This window comes from Bombina bombina, chromosome 9 (genome assembly GCF_027579735.1).
Source record: "Bombina bombina isolate aBomBom1 chromosome 9, aBomBom1.pri, whole genome shotgun sequence".
NCBI classification, from domain to species: domain Eukaryota; kingdom Metazoa; phylum Chordata; class Amphibia; order Anura; family Bombinatoridae; genus Bombina; species Bombina bombina.
The window spans coordinates 127,228,188-127,244,153 of record NC_069507.1 but is presented as its reverse complement, the minus strand read 5'-3'; the positions used below and the strand labels follow the sequence as shown (position 1 = coordinate 127,244,153).

Sequence of the window (15,966 nt, the reverse complement as noted above, 5' to 3'; positions counted from 1 at the left end):
GTATCTCCCCCTCTTCCAGGATCCCATTACAGAATGTTAGTAGGTGAGGTAACAGCTCCTTCCCAAAAAGTTTGTAATATTCCCCTATGAAACCATCTGGGCCCGCAGCTTTCCCTGACTTTAGGTTTTTGATTACCGATAGTATTTCTATGGCCGAAATTTTAGCATTAAGTTGTGTCAGATCTGAGTCCTGAATTGTCTGTAAATTCGCTTGCCGCAAAAAGTCATCTATCTGTGTAGATAGGTCCCCTGAAGGTACCTTTTTCCCATCATACAAGTCCTCATAATATTGGGCAAAAGTTTCAGTTATCTCCTGGGGGTCAGAAGTGGGAGTTCCGTTAAGCCTCTGTATAGAGGGTATAGCAAAGAATTTAGTTCTTTCCCTTAATTTAAATGCCAAATACTTATCCGGCTTATTCGCATAGATATAGTAGTGAGCTTTCAGCTTCAAGGCCGCTCCGTATAGAAAATTTGTTTAATATCTTCGACAACTCCTGTCTTTTAGATTGAAGGGTCTTATATACCCTTACTGATAGAGTGCGTCTATGCTTTCTCCAGAGTCTCAACCTCTCCCTGAATGGTATTCACTAAAAGTGTAGATTTCTCCAACATTGGTGTGTCCGGTCCACGGCGTCATCCTTACTTGTGGGATATTCTCTTCCCCAACAGGAAATGGCAAAGAGTCCCAGCAAAGCTGGTCACATGATCCCTCCTAGGCTCCGCCCACCCCAGTCATTCTCTTTGCCGTTGCACAGGCAACATCTCCACGGAGATGGTTAAGAGTTTTTTGGTGTTTAAATGTAGTTTTATTCTTCTATCAAGTGTTTGTTATTTTAAAATAGTGCTGGTATGTACTATTTACTCTGAAACAGAAAAGGATGAAGATTTCTGTTTGTAAGAGGAAGATGATTTTAGCAGACAGTAACTGAAATCAATTGCTGTTTCCACACAGGACTGTTGAGATGAAGTAACTTCAGTTGGGGGAAACAGTTAGCAGTCTTTTCTGCTTAAGGTATGACTAGCCATATTTCTAACAAGACCATGTAATGCTGGAAGGCTGTCATTTCCCCTCATGGGGACCAGTAAGCCATTTTCTTAGTTAAACATAAAAGAATAAAGGGCTTCAAAAAGGGCTTAAAAACTGGTAGACATTTTTCTGGGCTAAAACAATTGCTTTACTAGGCATATTATGCAGATTCTAACTAATTATTGGTATTATAATCTTGGGGAACGTTTAGAAAAACGGCAGGCACTGTGTTGGACACCTTTTTCAGATGGGGGCCTTTCTAGTTATAGACAGAGCCTCATTCTGGGACTGTATAGGGGTTAAATGTAAAAACGGCTTCGGTTCCGTTAATATAAGGGTTAAAGCTCTGAAATTTGGTATGCAATACTTTTAATGCTTTAAGACACTGTGGTGAAATTTTGGTGAATTTTGAACAATTCCTTCATACTTTTTCACATATTCAGTAATAAAGTGTTTTCAGTTTGAAATTTAAAGTGACAGTAAGGGTTTTATTTTAAAACGTTTTTTGTGCTTTGTTGACAAGTTTAAGCCTGTTTAACATGTCTGTACCATCAGATAAGCTATGTTCTATATGTATGAAAGCCAATGTGTCTCCCCATTTAAATTTATGTGATAATTGTGCCATAGTGTCCAAACAAAGTAAGGACAGTATTGCAACAGATAATGATATTGCCCAAGATGATTCCTTAAAATGAGGGGAGTAAACATGATACTACATCATCCCCTACTGTGTCTACACCAGTTATGCCCACACAGGAGGCCCCTAGTACATCTAGTGCGCCAATACTTATTACCATGCAACAATTAACGGCTGTAATGGATAACTCCATAGCAAATCTTTTATCCAAAATGCCTACTTATCAGAGAAAGCGCGATTGCTCTGTTTTAAACACTGAAGAGCAAGAGGACGCTGATGATAACTGTTCTGACATACCCTCACACCAATCTCAAGGGGCCATGAGGGAGGTTTTGTCTGATGGAGAAATTTCAGATTCAGGAAAAATTTCTCATCAAGCTGAACCTGATGTTGTGACATTTAAATTTAAATTAGAACATCTCCGCGCACTGCTTAAGGAGGTGTTATCTACTCTGGATGATTGTGACAATTTGGTCATTCCAGAGAAATTATGTAAGATGGACAAGTTCCTAGAGGTTCCGGTGCCCCCCGACGCTTTTCCTATACCCAAGCGGGTGGCGGACATAGTAAATAAGGAGTGGGAAAGGCCCGGCATACCTTTTGTTCCCCCCCCTATATTTAAGAAATTATTTCCTATAGTCGACCCCAGAAAGGACTTATGGCAGACAGTCCCCAAGGTCGAGGGGGCGGTTTCTACTCTAAACAAACACACTACTATTCCTATCGAAGATAGTTGTGCTTTCAAAGATCCTATGGATAAGAAATTAGAGGGTTTGCTTAAAAAGATTTTTGTACAGCAAGGTTACCTTCTACAACCAATTTCATGCATTGTTCCTGTCACTACGGCAGCGTGTTTCTGGTTCGAGGAACTAGAAAAATCGCTCAGTAAAGAATCTTCGTATGAGGAGGTTATGGACAGAGTTCAAGCACTTAAATTGGCTAACTCTCTTGTTTTAGATGCCGCTTTGCAATTAGCTAGATTAGCGTCGAAAAATTCAGGGTTTGCTGTCGTGGCGCGCAGAGTGCTTTGACTAAAGTCTTGGTCAGCGGATGTGTCTTCCAAGACAAAATTGCTTAACATTCCTTTCAAAGGTAAAACATTATTTGGACCTGATTTGAAAGAGATTATTTCAGACATCACTGGGGGAAAGGGCCACGCCCTCCCACAGGATAGGTCTTTTAAGGCTAATAATAAGCCTAATTTTCGTCCCTTTCGCAGAAACGGACCAGTCTCTAATTCTGTATCCTCTAAGCAAGAGGGTAATACTTCACAACCCAAACCAGCCTGGAAACCAATGCAAGGCTGGAACAAGGGTAAGCAGGCCAAGAAGCCTACCACTGCTACCAAAACAGCATGAAGGGATAGCCCCCGATCCGGGACCGGATCTAGTGGGGGGCAGACTTTCTCTCTTTGCTCAGGCTTGGGCAAGAGATGTTCAGGATCCTTGGGCGCTAGAAATAGTTTCTCAAGGTTATCTCCTGGAATTCAAGGAACTACCCCCAAGGGGAAGGTTCCACAGGTCTCAATTATCTTCAAACCAAATAAAGAGACAGGCATTCTTACATTGTGTAGAAGACCTGTTAAAGATGGGAGTGATACATCCAGTTCCAATAAGAGAACAAGGAATGGGATTTTATTCCAATCTGTTCATAGTTCCCAAAAAAGAGGGAACATTCAGACCAATTTTGGATCTAAAGATCCTAAACAAATTTCTCAGGGTACCATCGTTCAAAATGGAAACTATTCGAACGATCCTACCTACTATCCAGGAAAATCAATTTATGACTACCGTGGATTTAAAGGATGCGTACCTACATATTCCTATCCACAAGGAACATCATCAGTTCCTAAGGTTCGCTTTTCTGGACAAGCATTACCAGTTTGTGGCACTTCCATTTGGATTAGCCACTGCTCCAAGGATTTTCACAAAGGTACTAGGGTCCCTTCTAGCGGTTCTAAGACCAAGGGGCATTGCAGTAGTACCTTACTTGGACGACATCCTGATTCAAGCGTCGTCCCTGTCAAAAGCAAAGGCTCATACGGACATCGTCCTAGCCTTTCTCAGATCTCACGGATGGAAGGTGAACAAAGAAAAAAGTTATCTGTCCCCGTCAACAAGAGTTCCCTTCTTGGGAACAATAATTGATTCCTTAGAAATGAGGATTTTTCTGACAGAGGTCAGAAAATCAAAACTTCTAAGCTCTTGTCAAGTACTTCATTCTGTTCCTCGTCCTTCCATAGCGCAGTGCATGGAAGTAATAGGATTGATGGTTGCAACAATGGACATAGTTCCTTTTGCACGAATTCATCTAAGACCATTACAACTGTGCATGCTCAGACAGTGGAATGGGGATTATACAGACTTGTCTCCGACGATTCAAGTAGATCAAAAGACCAGAGATTCACTCCGTTGGTGGCTGACCCTGGACAATCTGTCACAGGGAATGAGCTTCCGCAGACCAGAGTGGGTCATTGTCACGACCGACGCCAGCCTAGTGGGCTGGGGCGTGGTCTGGGAATCCCTGAAAGCTCAGGGTCTATGGTCTCGGGAAGAGTCTCTTCTCCCGATAAACATTCTGGAACTGAGAGCGATATTCAATGCTCTCAGAGCTTGGCCTCAACTAGCAAAGGCCAATTTCATAAGGTTTCAGTCAGACAACATGACGACCGTTGCATATATCAATCATCAGGGGGGAACAAGGACTTCCCTGGCGATGAAAGAAGTGACCAAGATAATTCAATGGGCGGAGGATCACTCCTGCCACTTGTCTGCGATCCACATCCCAGGAGTGGAAAATTGGGAAGCGGATTTTCTGAGTCGTCAGACATTCCATCCGGGGGAGTGGGAACTCCATCCGGAAATCTTTGCCCAAATAACTCAATTATGGGGCATTCCAGACATCGATCTGATGGCGTCTCGTCAGAACTTCAAGGTTCCTTGCTACGGGTCCAGATCCAGGGATCCCAAGGCGACCTTAGTAGATGCACTAGTAGCACCTTGGACCTTCAACCTAGCTTATGTATTCCCACCGTTTCCTCTCATCCCCAGGCTGGTAGCCAGGATCAATCAGGAGAGGGCCTCGGTGATCTTGATAGCTCCTGCGTGGCCACGCAGGACTTGGTATGCAGACCTGGTCAATATGTCATCGGCTTCACCATGGAAGCTACCTTTGAGACAGGACCTTCTTGTTCAGGGTCCATTCGAACATCCGAATCTGGTTTCCCTCCAACTGACGGCTTGGAGATTGAACGCTTGATTTTATCAAAGCGTGGGTTTTCAGATTCTGTAATAGATACTCTGATTCAGGCTAGAAAGCCTGTAACTAGAAAAATTTACCATAAAATATGGAAAAAATATATCTGTTGGTGTGAATCTAAAGGATTCCCATGGAACAAGATAAAAATTCCTAAGATTCTATCCTTTCTACAAGAAGGTTTGGAGAAAGGATTATCTGCAAGTTCTCTGAAGGGACAGATCTCTGCTTTATCTGTTTTACTTCACAAAAGACTGGCAGCTGTGCCAGATGTTCAAGCATTTGTTCAGGCTCTGGTTAGGATCAAGCCTGTTTACAGACCTTTGACTCCTCCCTGGAGTCTAAATCTAGTTCTTTCAGTTCTTCAAGGGGTTCCGTTTGAACCCTTACATTCCGTAGATATTAAGTTATTATCTTGGAACGTTTTGTTTTTGGTTGCAATTTCTTCTGCTAGAAGAGTTTCAGAGTTATCTGCTCTGCAGTGTTCTCCGCCCTATCTGGTGTTCCATGCAGATAAGGTGGTTTTGCGTACTAAGCCTGGTTTTCTTCCGAAAGTTGTTTCCAACAAAAATATTAACCAGGAGATAGTTGTACCTTCTTTGTGTCCGAATCCCGTTTCAAAGAAGGAACGTTTGTTACACAATTTGGACGTAGTCCGTGCTCTAAAATTCTATTTAGAGGCTACTAAAGATTTCAGACAAACATCTTCCTTGTTTGTTGTTTATTCTGGTAAAAGGAGAGGTCAAAAAGCGACTTCTACCTCTCTTTCCTTTTGGCTTAAAAGCATTATCCGATTGGCTTATGAGACTGCCGGACGGCAGCCTCCTGAAAGAATCACAGCTCACTCCACTAGGGCTGTGGCTTCCACATGGGCCTTCAAGAACGAGGCTTCTGTTGACCAGATATGTAAGGCAGCGACTTGGTCTTCACTGCACACTTTTGCCAAATTTTACAAATTTGATACTTTTGCTTCTTCGGAGGCTATTTTTGGGAGAAAGGTTTTGCAAGCCGTGGTGCCTTCCATTTAGGTGACCTGATTTGCTCCCTCCCTTCATCCGTGTCCTAAAGCTTTGGTATTGGTTCCCACAAGTAAGGATGACGCCGTGGACCGGACACACCAATGTTGGAGAAAACAGAATTTATGCTTACCTGATAAATTACTTTCTCCAACGGTGTGTCCGGTCCACGGCCCGCCCTGGTTTTTTAATCAGGTCTGACGAATTATTTTCTCTAACTACAGTCACCACGGTATCATATGGTTTCTCCTATATATATTTCCTCCTGTCCGTCGGTCGAATGACTGGGGTGGGCGGAGCCTAGGAGGGATCATGTGACCAGCTTTGCTGGGACTCTTTGCCATTTCCTGTTGGGGAAGAGAATATCCCACAAGTAAGGATGACGCCGTGGACCGGACACACCGTTGGAGAAAGTAATTTATCAGGTAAGCATAAATTCTGTTTTTTTTTGTCAGAATCGATTTCTCTTTAATGAGTAGACCCCTTAAGTAAGGTTTGTGTGCTGCCCATGTGACCAATGGATTGCTAGTGGACCCCACATTAAGTTGCCAGTATTCCTTCAATGCTTTGAGTATTCTCTCATGTATCTCTGGGTTTCTAAGGAGTGTGGGGTGATATGACCACGATCTTTGTCGTGAAAAGTTAAGTAGGCCCGAGAGGTCTAGGATCACCAAAGAATGATCTGACCAAACACACGGCTGTGTGCTCAATGCAACCAAATTAGGGGTCAATATTTGGCTCACGTATATATAGTCTAAGGTGGAGTACGTTTGGTGTGCCGGCGAGTAATATGTATGGTCATGCTTGGAGTTACCCACTGCCGTCCAAGAATCTATAAGATTGTGTGCTTCTAGCGATTCCCTAATGGACTTAACAATGGCATTGTGTCTATGTTGTTTACTGGTTGTCCCTTTTAAGCCCCCACCCAAATAGGGGACCATGGAAACATTGAAATCCCCGGCTAAAAGAATTCTATCCCGCGACCACTGAGTGAGATGGTGTGATATCTGCTGGAAAAAGGCATTCTGTGTTTCATTAGGTGCGTAGATGTTGCACAAAGTGATTTTGGAGTTCTGAATTGTGCCCTGAACGATCACATATCTGCCTTCCCTGTCCCTAGTGACCTTCTCGAGTATGAAATCTAGTGATTTATGTAGTAAGATTGTTACCCCCCTTTTCTTTGAGTCCGTTGTGGAGTGAAAGTGTTGGGGGTATTGATGAGACCAGTATTTTGGGATTGTCTGGGGGATGAAGTGAGTCTCTTGAAGGAATATGATGTTTGGTTTTAGTTTTAAGTAGTGTGTCATGGCCGTGCGTCTTTTAATGTCTGTGTTAAGCCCTCTCACATTGTGGGATATTAATCTCAAGTTATGTGACATTGATATTATCCTTTTTGCCTATCCCTATTCCCCATATAGCTATTAATCTCCAGGGCCTCCCCGTGTGATAAAGGGCCCCTCCTACCTTCTTAACCTCCTTCACCTGTTTCTCCTTCACCCTTCTCTTCCTTTCTCGTTTTACCCTTAGATACCCATAAGGAAACACCTGGTTGAGAAATAAACACATTAAAAAACAATGAAACACAAAAACATGAACATTAACATTTTTGGTCCAGTTAGGACTCCACCACATCATGAATTTTAAGTGCAGTTATATAAATATTTTAGTTATTATGGCAAGATAGAAAACCGGAGTGTGATAAAACAAACCAAAGTAAAAAGAGGTCTTGCACAACCCACCTCCCACATTGCCTTACCCAGAGCAGCTAAATGTTTTAAAAATAATTCTAACCCTCTCAGCTAGGATCCTAAAGACCGCTCCATTTTAACATTAACTATAAATGCTATGTGACATTACTTCGTGTTGGTCAATTTTTGGCTCCGGATTCGAGGCCCCTAAGGGCACTCATCCCTCAACCCCTCAACAATAGGTCATAAACTTTCCCACACAAGGTAACAAAGAGAAAAAAAGAAGAAAAACAAAAAATGGGAGAGCAGGAAACAAACACAACAATGTTATACTCATCTGTCCATTATCCAGTCTTATATTGTACTTTGGACAGTCCCAGAGATTTCTCTCCCCTCAATTGGGGTATACCCAAAAAGGGAAGATACAATTTTTAACTTCAGAGATTACCAATGCAACCTATGAATGTCAAGTCTTTTGTTTCTTCTCCGGTATCTTGGTCCATTGCTTCTGCCGGATTCTGCTTCCCTGAGTAGGCTGTATTGAGGATTCCCCCTGTTGAACCAGAGCCGGAGGCTCCATCTTCATCCTGCGGCATGCTTCTGAAATCTCTTGGGGATCTTTAATGAAAAATGTCTTATTTTCCCACGTAATGTGGAGGGCAAAAGGAAATTCCCTTCTATAAGGGACCTGGTTTTTCCTTAGTAAAGAAGTTAGAGGCTGGAGAGAACTTCTTCTCTGTAATGTCCTTAAGCAAAGGTCTTGAAAGAACTGGATGACATTGCCTTGATACTTGAATGTGGGATTCTTCCTGGCTGCCGCAAGAATTTCCTCCTTTTCTTGAAAACGTAGCATCTTTATAATGACATCTCTGGGAGGTTCTTCCCCCCCTAGGTTTAGGTCTGAGTGCCCGGTGTGCCCTTTCCATCTGAAATTTCTCTTCTCCAACGGAACCGGTAATGGCACGGAACAGGTTAAGTAGATATGAATTCAGTTCCTTAGGACCAATTGATTCTGGGACTCCTTTTAATCGCAAATTAGACCTGCGACTGCGGTTTTCTAGATCTTCCAGCTTGTCGTATATATCTTCTATGTCCGCTTGCTGGGCGGTGACTCTTTCTGTTACTTCATTTAGACCCTCCACCATAGAATCCCCACTCTCTTCCAGGGTGTTTACTCTTGATCCCAACTCCACCACTTCCTGTTTCAGGTCTGCTATACTGTTGGTAACAGAATTTTGTAAACTTTCCATCTTTTCCAGGAGCTTTTCAAAATTAGCATTGATATCCTGCTTTGAGACCAGGTGGTCTAGATCAGTTATTGTTATAGGCCTTGCAACCCCTGCTCCTTCTATGGATTGGTCATCCAAATCTCTCTCTTCATCAGATTGTTGTGCTTGGATGTCAGAGGATTTATCCCCCCTTGTAGGTTTAAAAAAGAGACTGGATGCCGAGTGTTTATTCAGTGGGGTTGCCTTAGTGTTCTTTCTAGCTGCCATTGTAGTGTATCACTGTTATGTAGATAGTGGTTGGTTGGTCTGTCTGCTCACAGTATTGCCTATGCTTCTCCCCTCTCTTCCTCCCAGCAGAACCGGGGGAACAAGTATAGTGTATATAAGCCCCATTAATATATAGGTTATGTCTGCATGTCTGGGGCGTCGCTTAAGATAGATAGAGGGAGGCTTCTGCGTATTTAAATTGTGCTATTTCACATTGTCCAGCAAATGCAGGCCTCTGTATTTATTTTAATATATCCTGGCCTCCACCACTTTCATTTCAGCTCTTGAAATTATAAAAAGATTTCCCCAAATCCTTCCTTGTGGAGCCCCTCATAAAATCTCCTGGGGCATGCGCCTCATAGCTCTCCTGGGGCAGGGCTAGGCCAATTTAACAACTATGGTCTCAAAAGTTCTTCTAAAGGAGCTGCAGCATACCGGATCCGCAATAAAGTTTACTATCTCCCCCTTACTGCTGTGCCAACTCTTCACATCCCCATCACATTTCTAAAGTCAAGACTGTAGGCATCCCTGCTAGGCAGGTGTAAATTGACTGAGCCGTTAATGTCCGTTATCTGTGCCGTAGCTTAGGAGCTGCAAAAGGTGCCCCCGCTGTCACTATCTTCCTACCGCCTTCTGCGGTTTATTTGCCCCTCTCTCACAATTAATTGGCCCCTCTGTAACTGTTTCACCAACCTTTGCTTTGGGGCTCTTCTATCATTGCAGCCGCCACACAATTAGATGCTGCCACGTGGTTTGCGGCAATGGCGCCCGGCCGTTTCTGTATAGCCTCCTCTGATACTCCGCTCCCTGACTGGGATATATGTGAACCGGAGCTTACAGGTAGTTGCCCACGGGTGCTGCACCACTTGCGGTTACATATTCTTTGTATTCTACGCCTCTGACGCCTTATCCTTGCCTTCAGACCAGTTATCCTGCACGGAGCTTTCCTCTCAAGCAGCCATTCTCAGTATCCCTTTTTAAAGTTACAGTATACACCAATTTCCATATAACTGCATGCAATAGACACTACTGTAAAGAAGAATTTGCATAGGTGCTGATTCAGAAATCCAGTATAAAACCTTTTAAAAACTTACTTAGAAGCTCCCAGTTTTGCACTGTTGATGAGGTAGTCTGGGACACCACTGATAGGGGCTGGGTAAACAAAAAGAGCAGACACTCCCCACTTTAAATCCTAATGTCAGTTAGTTAACATTAAAGGGACATGAAACCAAAACAGTTTTTTATTATTATTATCATTTATTTGTATAGCGCTGCCAAATTCCGTAGCGCTGGGTACAATGATAGGGGTACACAATGACAAATTTGTGATAAAATACAAAATTAAACAAATCTCTAGCACAGGAGGAAGAGGGCCCTGCTCCGGAGAGCTCACAGTCTATAGGTTTAGGGTGCAGAGACATAAGGTTGGGGTAGCTTGTTACATCGGTTGTATTTGCAGCAGTGAGTCAGGCAGTTCATGTACATTTATTAGTTTGGTTCGGATGCGGGATGGAGGAGAGATGGTAAGCCTCTCTGAAAAGGTGGGTTTTTAAGGATCGTCTGAAGCTATACAAGGTTGGAGACAGTCTAATGGAGCGGGGTAGAGAGTTCCAGAGGACAGGAGCAGCACGTGCGAAGTCTTGGAGGCGGGAGTGGGACGTAGAGATAACAGGAGTGTAGAGACGTAGGTCAGAGGTTGATCGAAGAGGACGGGATGGGGAATATTTCATGATGAGAGAGGAAATATAGTTGGGAGTTAGACTGTTGAGTGCTTTGTAGGTTAGGGCTAATACTGTACTTTAAATTGTATTCTGGAGTGTATGGGAAGCCAGTGTAGAGACTGGCAGAGCGGAGCAGCTGATGTAGATCGTCACCTTAGGTAGATGAGTCTAGCAGAAGCATTCATAATAGATTGTAGGGAGGAGAGGCGGTGTTTTGGAAGGCCATTTAGGAGTAGATTGCAATAATCAATGCGTGACAGTGTAGTTTTTTTGAGTAAGGAAGGGATGAATTCTGGAACTGTTGCGTAGGTGTGAATGGCAGGATTTGGTAAGCATTTGTATATGTGGGTTGAATGTGAGTTCTGAGTCTAGTGTGACCCCAAGGCAGCGGACCTGGGGTGAGGTGTTGAGAATAGAGTCTCCAACCATCAGAAAAATGTCAGGTGTCGGATGTCTCGAAGAGGGGGGGATAAGAAGCAGCTCAGTTTTGGACAGATTCAGTTGGTGGTAGTGTGAAGACATCCAAGAGAAAATTGCAGAGAGGCAGTCAGAAATCTGGTTGAGTAAAGAGGGAGAGATATCAGGAGAGGAAAGATAGATTTGGGTATCATCAGCATATAGTTGGTACTCGAATCCAAAGGAGGCTATAAGTTTTCCAAGGCAGGATGTATAAAGAGAGAAAAGCAAGAGGCCCAAGACAGAGCCTTGCGGTACTCCAACTGAGAGAGGCATAGGATCACAAGATATGTTGTTAAAGGAAATTGAAAATGAGCGGTTTGAAAGATATGATACAAACCAGGAGAGGGCTGTGTCTCGGATGCCTAATGAATGTAGTATTTTTAGGAGGAGAGGATGGTCAACTGTGTCGAAAGCTGCAGATAGGACAAGAAAAATTAGTAAGGAGTAATGGCATTTTGCTTTAGCTGATAACAGGTCATTTGTTACTTTAGCAAGAGCGGTTTCTGTTGAGTGTTTAGGGCGGAAACCAGATTGTAGGGGATCAAGTAAGGCGTTAGTTGTGAGAAATTGAGTTAGCCGATTATAGACTAGTCATTCCAATAATTTTGAAGCAAAGGGAAGTAAGGAGACCGGTCGATAGTTAGAAGGCGTGGAAGGGTCAAGCGAGGGCTTTTTTAGGATTGGTATGAATGACGCATGCTTGAATGTGTCAGGAAATGTGCCAGCAGTGAGAGATTGGTTAAAGAGATGAGATAGGGTAGGGATTAGTAAAGCAGAGAGAGAGGGAAGAAGCCGTGAAGGAATAGGGTCAAGTGGGCAGGTTGTGAGATGAGCCAAGGATAGGAGTGCAGAGACTTCTTCCTCTGTTACAGGAGGGAAGTAGCATAGATATTAGTTAATTGAAAGGGTGGGTAGGATCGCTGGGTTTGTGGGGTGTGAGGTGCAGATCTCTTTTCTAATGGTGTCAATTTTATTTTTGAAGTGATCAGCAATAATTTGAGCAGTGAGATTGGTAGTGGGCGGCGGGGCAGGCGGACGTAGAAGGGGGTTGGATGCGTGAGATGACACAAGGGAGGAGAAATAGACTTGTTTGGCCAGGCTGAGCGCAGAGTTGTAGGACTTAAGGGTGAATTTATAATGTTGGAAATCGGCAAAGGTGCGTGATTTCCTCCACTGCCGTTCAGCAGCCCGTGATTCAATGATTCATGATTCAATTTTATAAAAGTTTCCAATTTACTTCTATTATACTTGATTCTTTGTTGGAGAGATATCTAGATAGGTAGCATGTTCATGCCTGGTGCACTACATGACAGGAAATAGTGCTGCCATCTAGTGCTCTTGCTATTGTAAAACATTGTTGCAAAACTGCTGCCATATAGTGCTACAGACACGTGCACACTCCTGAACTTGCCTTCCTGCAGTTCAATCAAAGATAACAAGAAAATGAAGAAAAAATGATAATAGAAGTAAATTGAAATATTGTTTAAAATTTTATGTTCTATCTGAATCATGAAAGAAAATTTTTGGGTTTTATGTCCCTTTTAATGTAAAGCTCAGTTACATATTGAGCTCGATTTATCAATCCATGGCAGACAGGGGTTTACCCTCGCCCCTGTCCGCCCAAGCTCTCCTCTGGCGGGCAGAAATCCGCTGCCGGAATTTAACATTGCATGTGAGCGCTCCTTTGCGCTTGTGTGCTACCCTGCCCTCACACAGCCAATCATGCGCTGGTAGAAGCTGTCAATTTCCCCGTTGTACGAGAGCGGTGGAGAACAGGGTAGGGAAACAGCAGTCTCATGACCGCTGCTTGATAAATCCTGACTGCAGGTTCTCTTGTGCGAACCTGCAGTCACAGGGAGAAGGGCTTGATACATTGAGCCCATTGAATCTAAGGGTATTAATTAATTCATTAATTTTTTTTTGTTGGTAACCAAATAAAAAAACCACAAAAAACAGTATTTAAAATTCAATGAATCAGACTACCCATAACGTATTTCAGATTGTGTTTCTACATCAACCTTAGAAAAAAAGGGAATTATCCTGATGGATATTTAAGCTCTTAGTCATAAGGGCATCCATTCAGTGTATCTATTGAGCTTCCCTTCTTAACAATTAAAAAAAAACTCGGTCACGCCCTTCGCTCAGTGTGGGGATCCTGTTAATCAAAATGCATCTGAACATAGCCAAGATGTGACAACACGAAATGCCCATCCCTGAGTGATGCTTTGATGGCACTTTTGTGGTTGACTAACCTTTGTCTAAACTTTGTATTCGTTTTCCCAACATAAAAAATCCCACATGGGCAAGGGATAAAATAAATCACATAGTCAGATGCGTGTGTAAGCCTGTGGCTAATGGTATCGATTTTTGTTGCGTGGATGACAATTTGTTCCTGTTAATAGTGTGTTGCACGTAACGCAACTCCCACACTTAAAACCATCTAGGTTTCATCTTGGGCAACCACGAGCGTTGTGGTGATCTATAATCCGCTTTAACCAACATACTTTTCAAACTGTGGCTATTCTTGTAAACCATTCTAGGGGGCGCCACATTTCCAAATGATAAAGTTGTATTTTTTGCTATCAAGGGCTAACACTTTATTAGAATAACTTGCTGGGGAGTAAGTGGTAAAATAGTTAATCGTATTATTTGATTCCTGTGTTGTCTTACGTTTATGAATCAGGGACTTTTGGTCCAGTGAACTGACCTCCTCTAATATTTCGTCTATATCTCGAACCTTATATCTCCATTTCAAAATATTCTCTTATGATGTTGAGTTGTTGTACTTATATTCCTCTATTGTTGCGCACTAGATGTAAAACGTATTGTTGCGTACTAGACAGTTCTAGATGTAAGAACTGTGACCTAATACCCTTCTTTAGTTGTTGAGGATGAAAACTTTGATGTTTTATAAGTGAGTTCCTATAGGTGAGTTTAGAGAACAATTAGGTATAAAGTTGGTACTCTCCTGTATATTTTTGTAAATGAAGAGATCTAAAAAATGAATCTCCCTATCACTATGTTCAGTCTTAAAGTTTACAAATATCTCAATTATTTAATCTTTGTGTCCAATCCTGAAACTCATCCACAGTACCACCCCAGACTACGAAGAGATTGTCTTTGTTCCGACAATATAATAAAATAATGGGATTCCATTAATTAAAAATATATCTTTCTTTAAACCATGAAAAAGTTTTGCATAGGATGGGGCCAAACTAGAACATGTCACTTTGCCAACCAATTGTAAATAGGTCACTTCGAATCTGAAATAGTTGAGAGTAAGCAAGTATGGAGTAAATTCAACAAAAATATATTCTTATGTTGATGTAGAAACACAATCTGGGATACATTGTGTCTTCTAATGATTCATTGAATCTTAACAAATATTGAAATTTTTCCGTTGGTTAACAACAAATTAATTTATCAATAATACCCTTAGATAAAATACGTAACTCTGTTCCTGTAACAGTGCTTTACACTAATGTTACCAATCTAACTTTGACATTAGATTTGGTTTCATGTCCCTTTAATGTTAACTGACATTAGGATTTAAAGTTTGTCCTTATCTGTGTAATACACTAATGTTCAATGAAGTGTGGATGAGATCTTGGGTATTAATTCTCCATTTGGGTAATATGCTTGTTTAACGTCCTTGAGGTTGACAAGATATTTTTATTCATGATAGGCCATCAGGTGATATTCATGCTTGATCTATCGTGTCATGGATAATAATTCCTTGTTTGATAAAGGGATAGGATCTATAAATCTAGCTGCTACACTGTTTCAACTTGTATTGCTTTGTATGTTGCTAATAGAACATTGTAAATATGTATATTGATACATGTGATTGATGAGGTTACTAACGGGAACACACTGGAATGTGTATCCAGCATTTATTTACAGACTGCGGTGTGTATTATGCAGAGCATCTCTGCATTATAGATAACGTCCCTAGTGATGTCACGGATAGAGTAATGGCCATCCATCATATGAGTAGGCCGGGGTTAACCCATGTAATATATCTCGATGGTGACGGGCTCTAAATGAGTGAAAGTCCACGTAGTTTGTAGCTAATTTATAATTACAGTGTAACCTCTCATCTATCATTAATCTGGGGTGAGGGCCTGTTCCCTCTGACATTATGTATGTTTTGTTCTAATAATCTACTCAGGTTACGGTCAGCTCTCTAAACCGTGTAAAACCAGGAAACTCCACTGAAGCATTACAGAGCGAATCATTCAGGCAAGTTTCAGTAAAACAAACCACAGATGCCATGGAGAAATCTTTAACTTCTTAATGTCAATAGGACGTTCCATGCCGTCCTAACCGCTCTGGGCTTTAGCGCCATTAGGACGACATGGAACAGCCTAGTTTTTCTGCTTTACTGAAGCAGCTATGGCTTCCTAACTGGGATTGTGTACTGTAGGGCGTGCCTAGCGTCTCTGCGCCTTCCACAAGCTGCTCTTCTAATCCTGCCGGGAGAGAAATTGCCTGCAGAGATTTACTCTGAAATGCAAAGAACATCTGGTAATATGTTACTTGGCATAACAGATCTAATGCTTAACAGCTCATTTCTATTGTAGGTGATGTGCATAGTATTACAACTTATAAGATTGTTCATGAATACAAAGAGACATACAAGACACCAAAGCAACCGTGGCTGCCTC

At 42.2% G+C, this 15,966-nt stretch overlaps 1 protein-coding gene across 1 annotated transcript in view; it reads right to left on the bottom strand.

Annotated features, from left to right (window-relative positions):
- LOC128640449 (lysine-specific demethylase 2A-like) overlaps window positions 1-8,219 on the bottom strand; it is a 153,494-nt gene extending 145,275 nt beyond the window's left edge. Inside the window, exons 1-2 of the mRNA XM_053692928.1 lie at window positions 8,072-8,219; window positions 7,418-7,480 (exon numbers count right to left, since the gene is read on the bottom strand). Of these exons, the coding sequence (XP_053548903.1) occupies window positions 7,418-7,480; window positions 8,072-8,219 (211 nt within the window). The remainder of the gene's footprint in view (window positions 1-7,417; window positions 7,481-8,071) is intronic.
- Window positions 8,220-15,966: the final 7,747 nt, after the last annotated feature.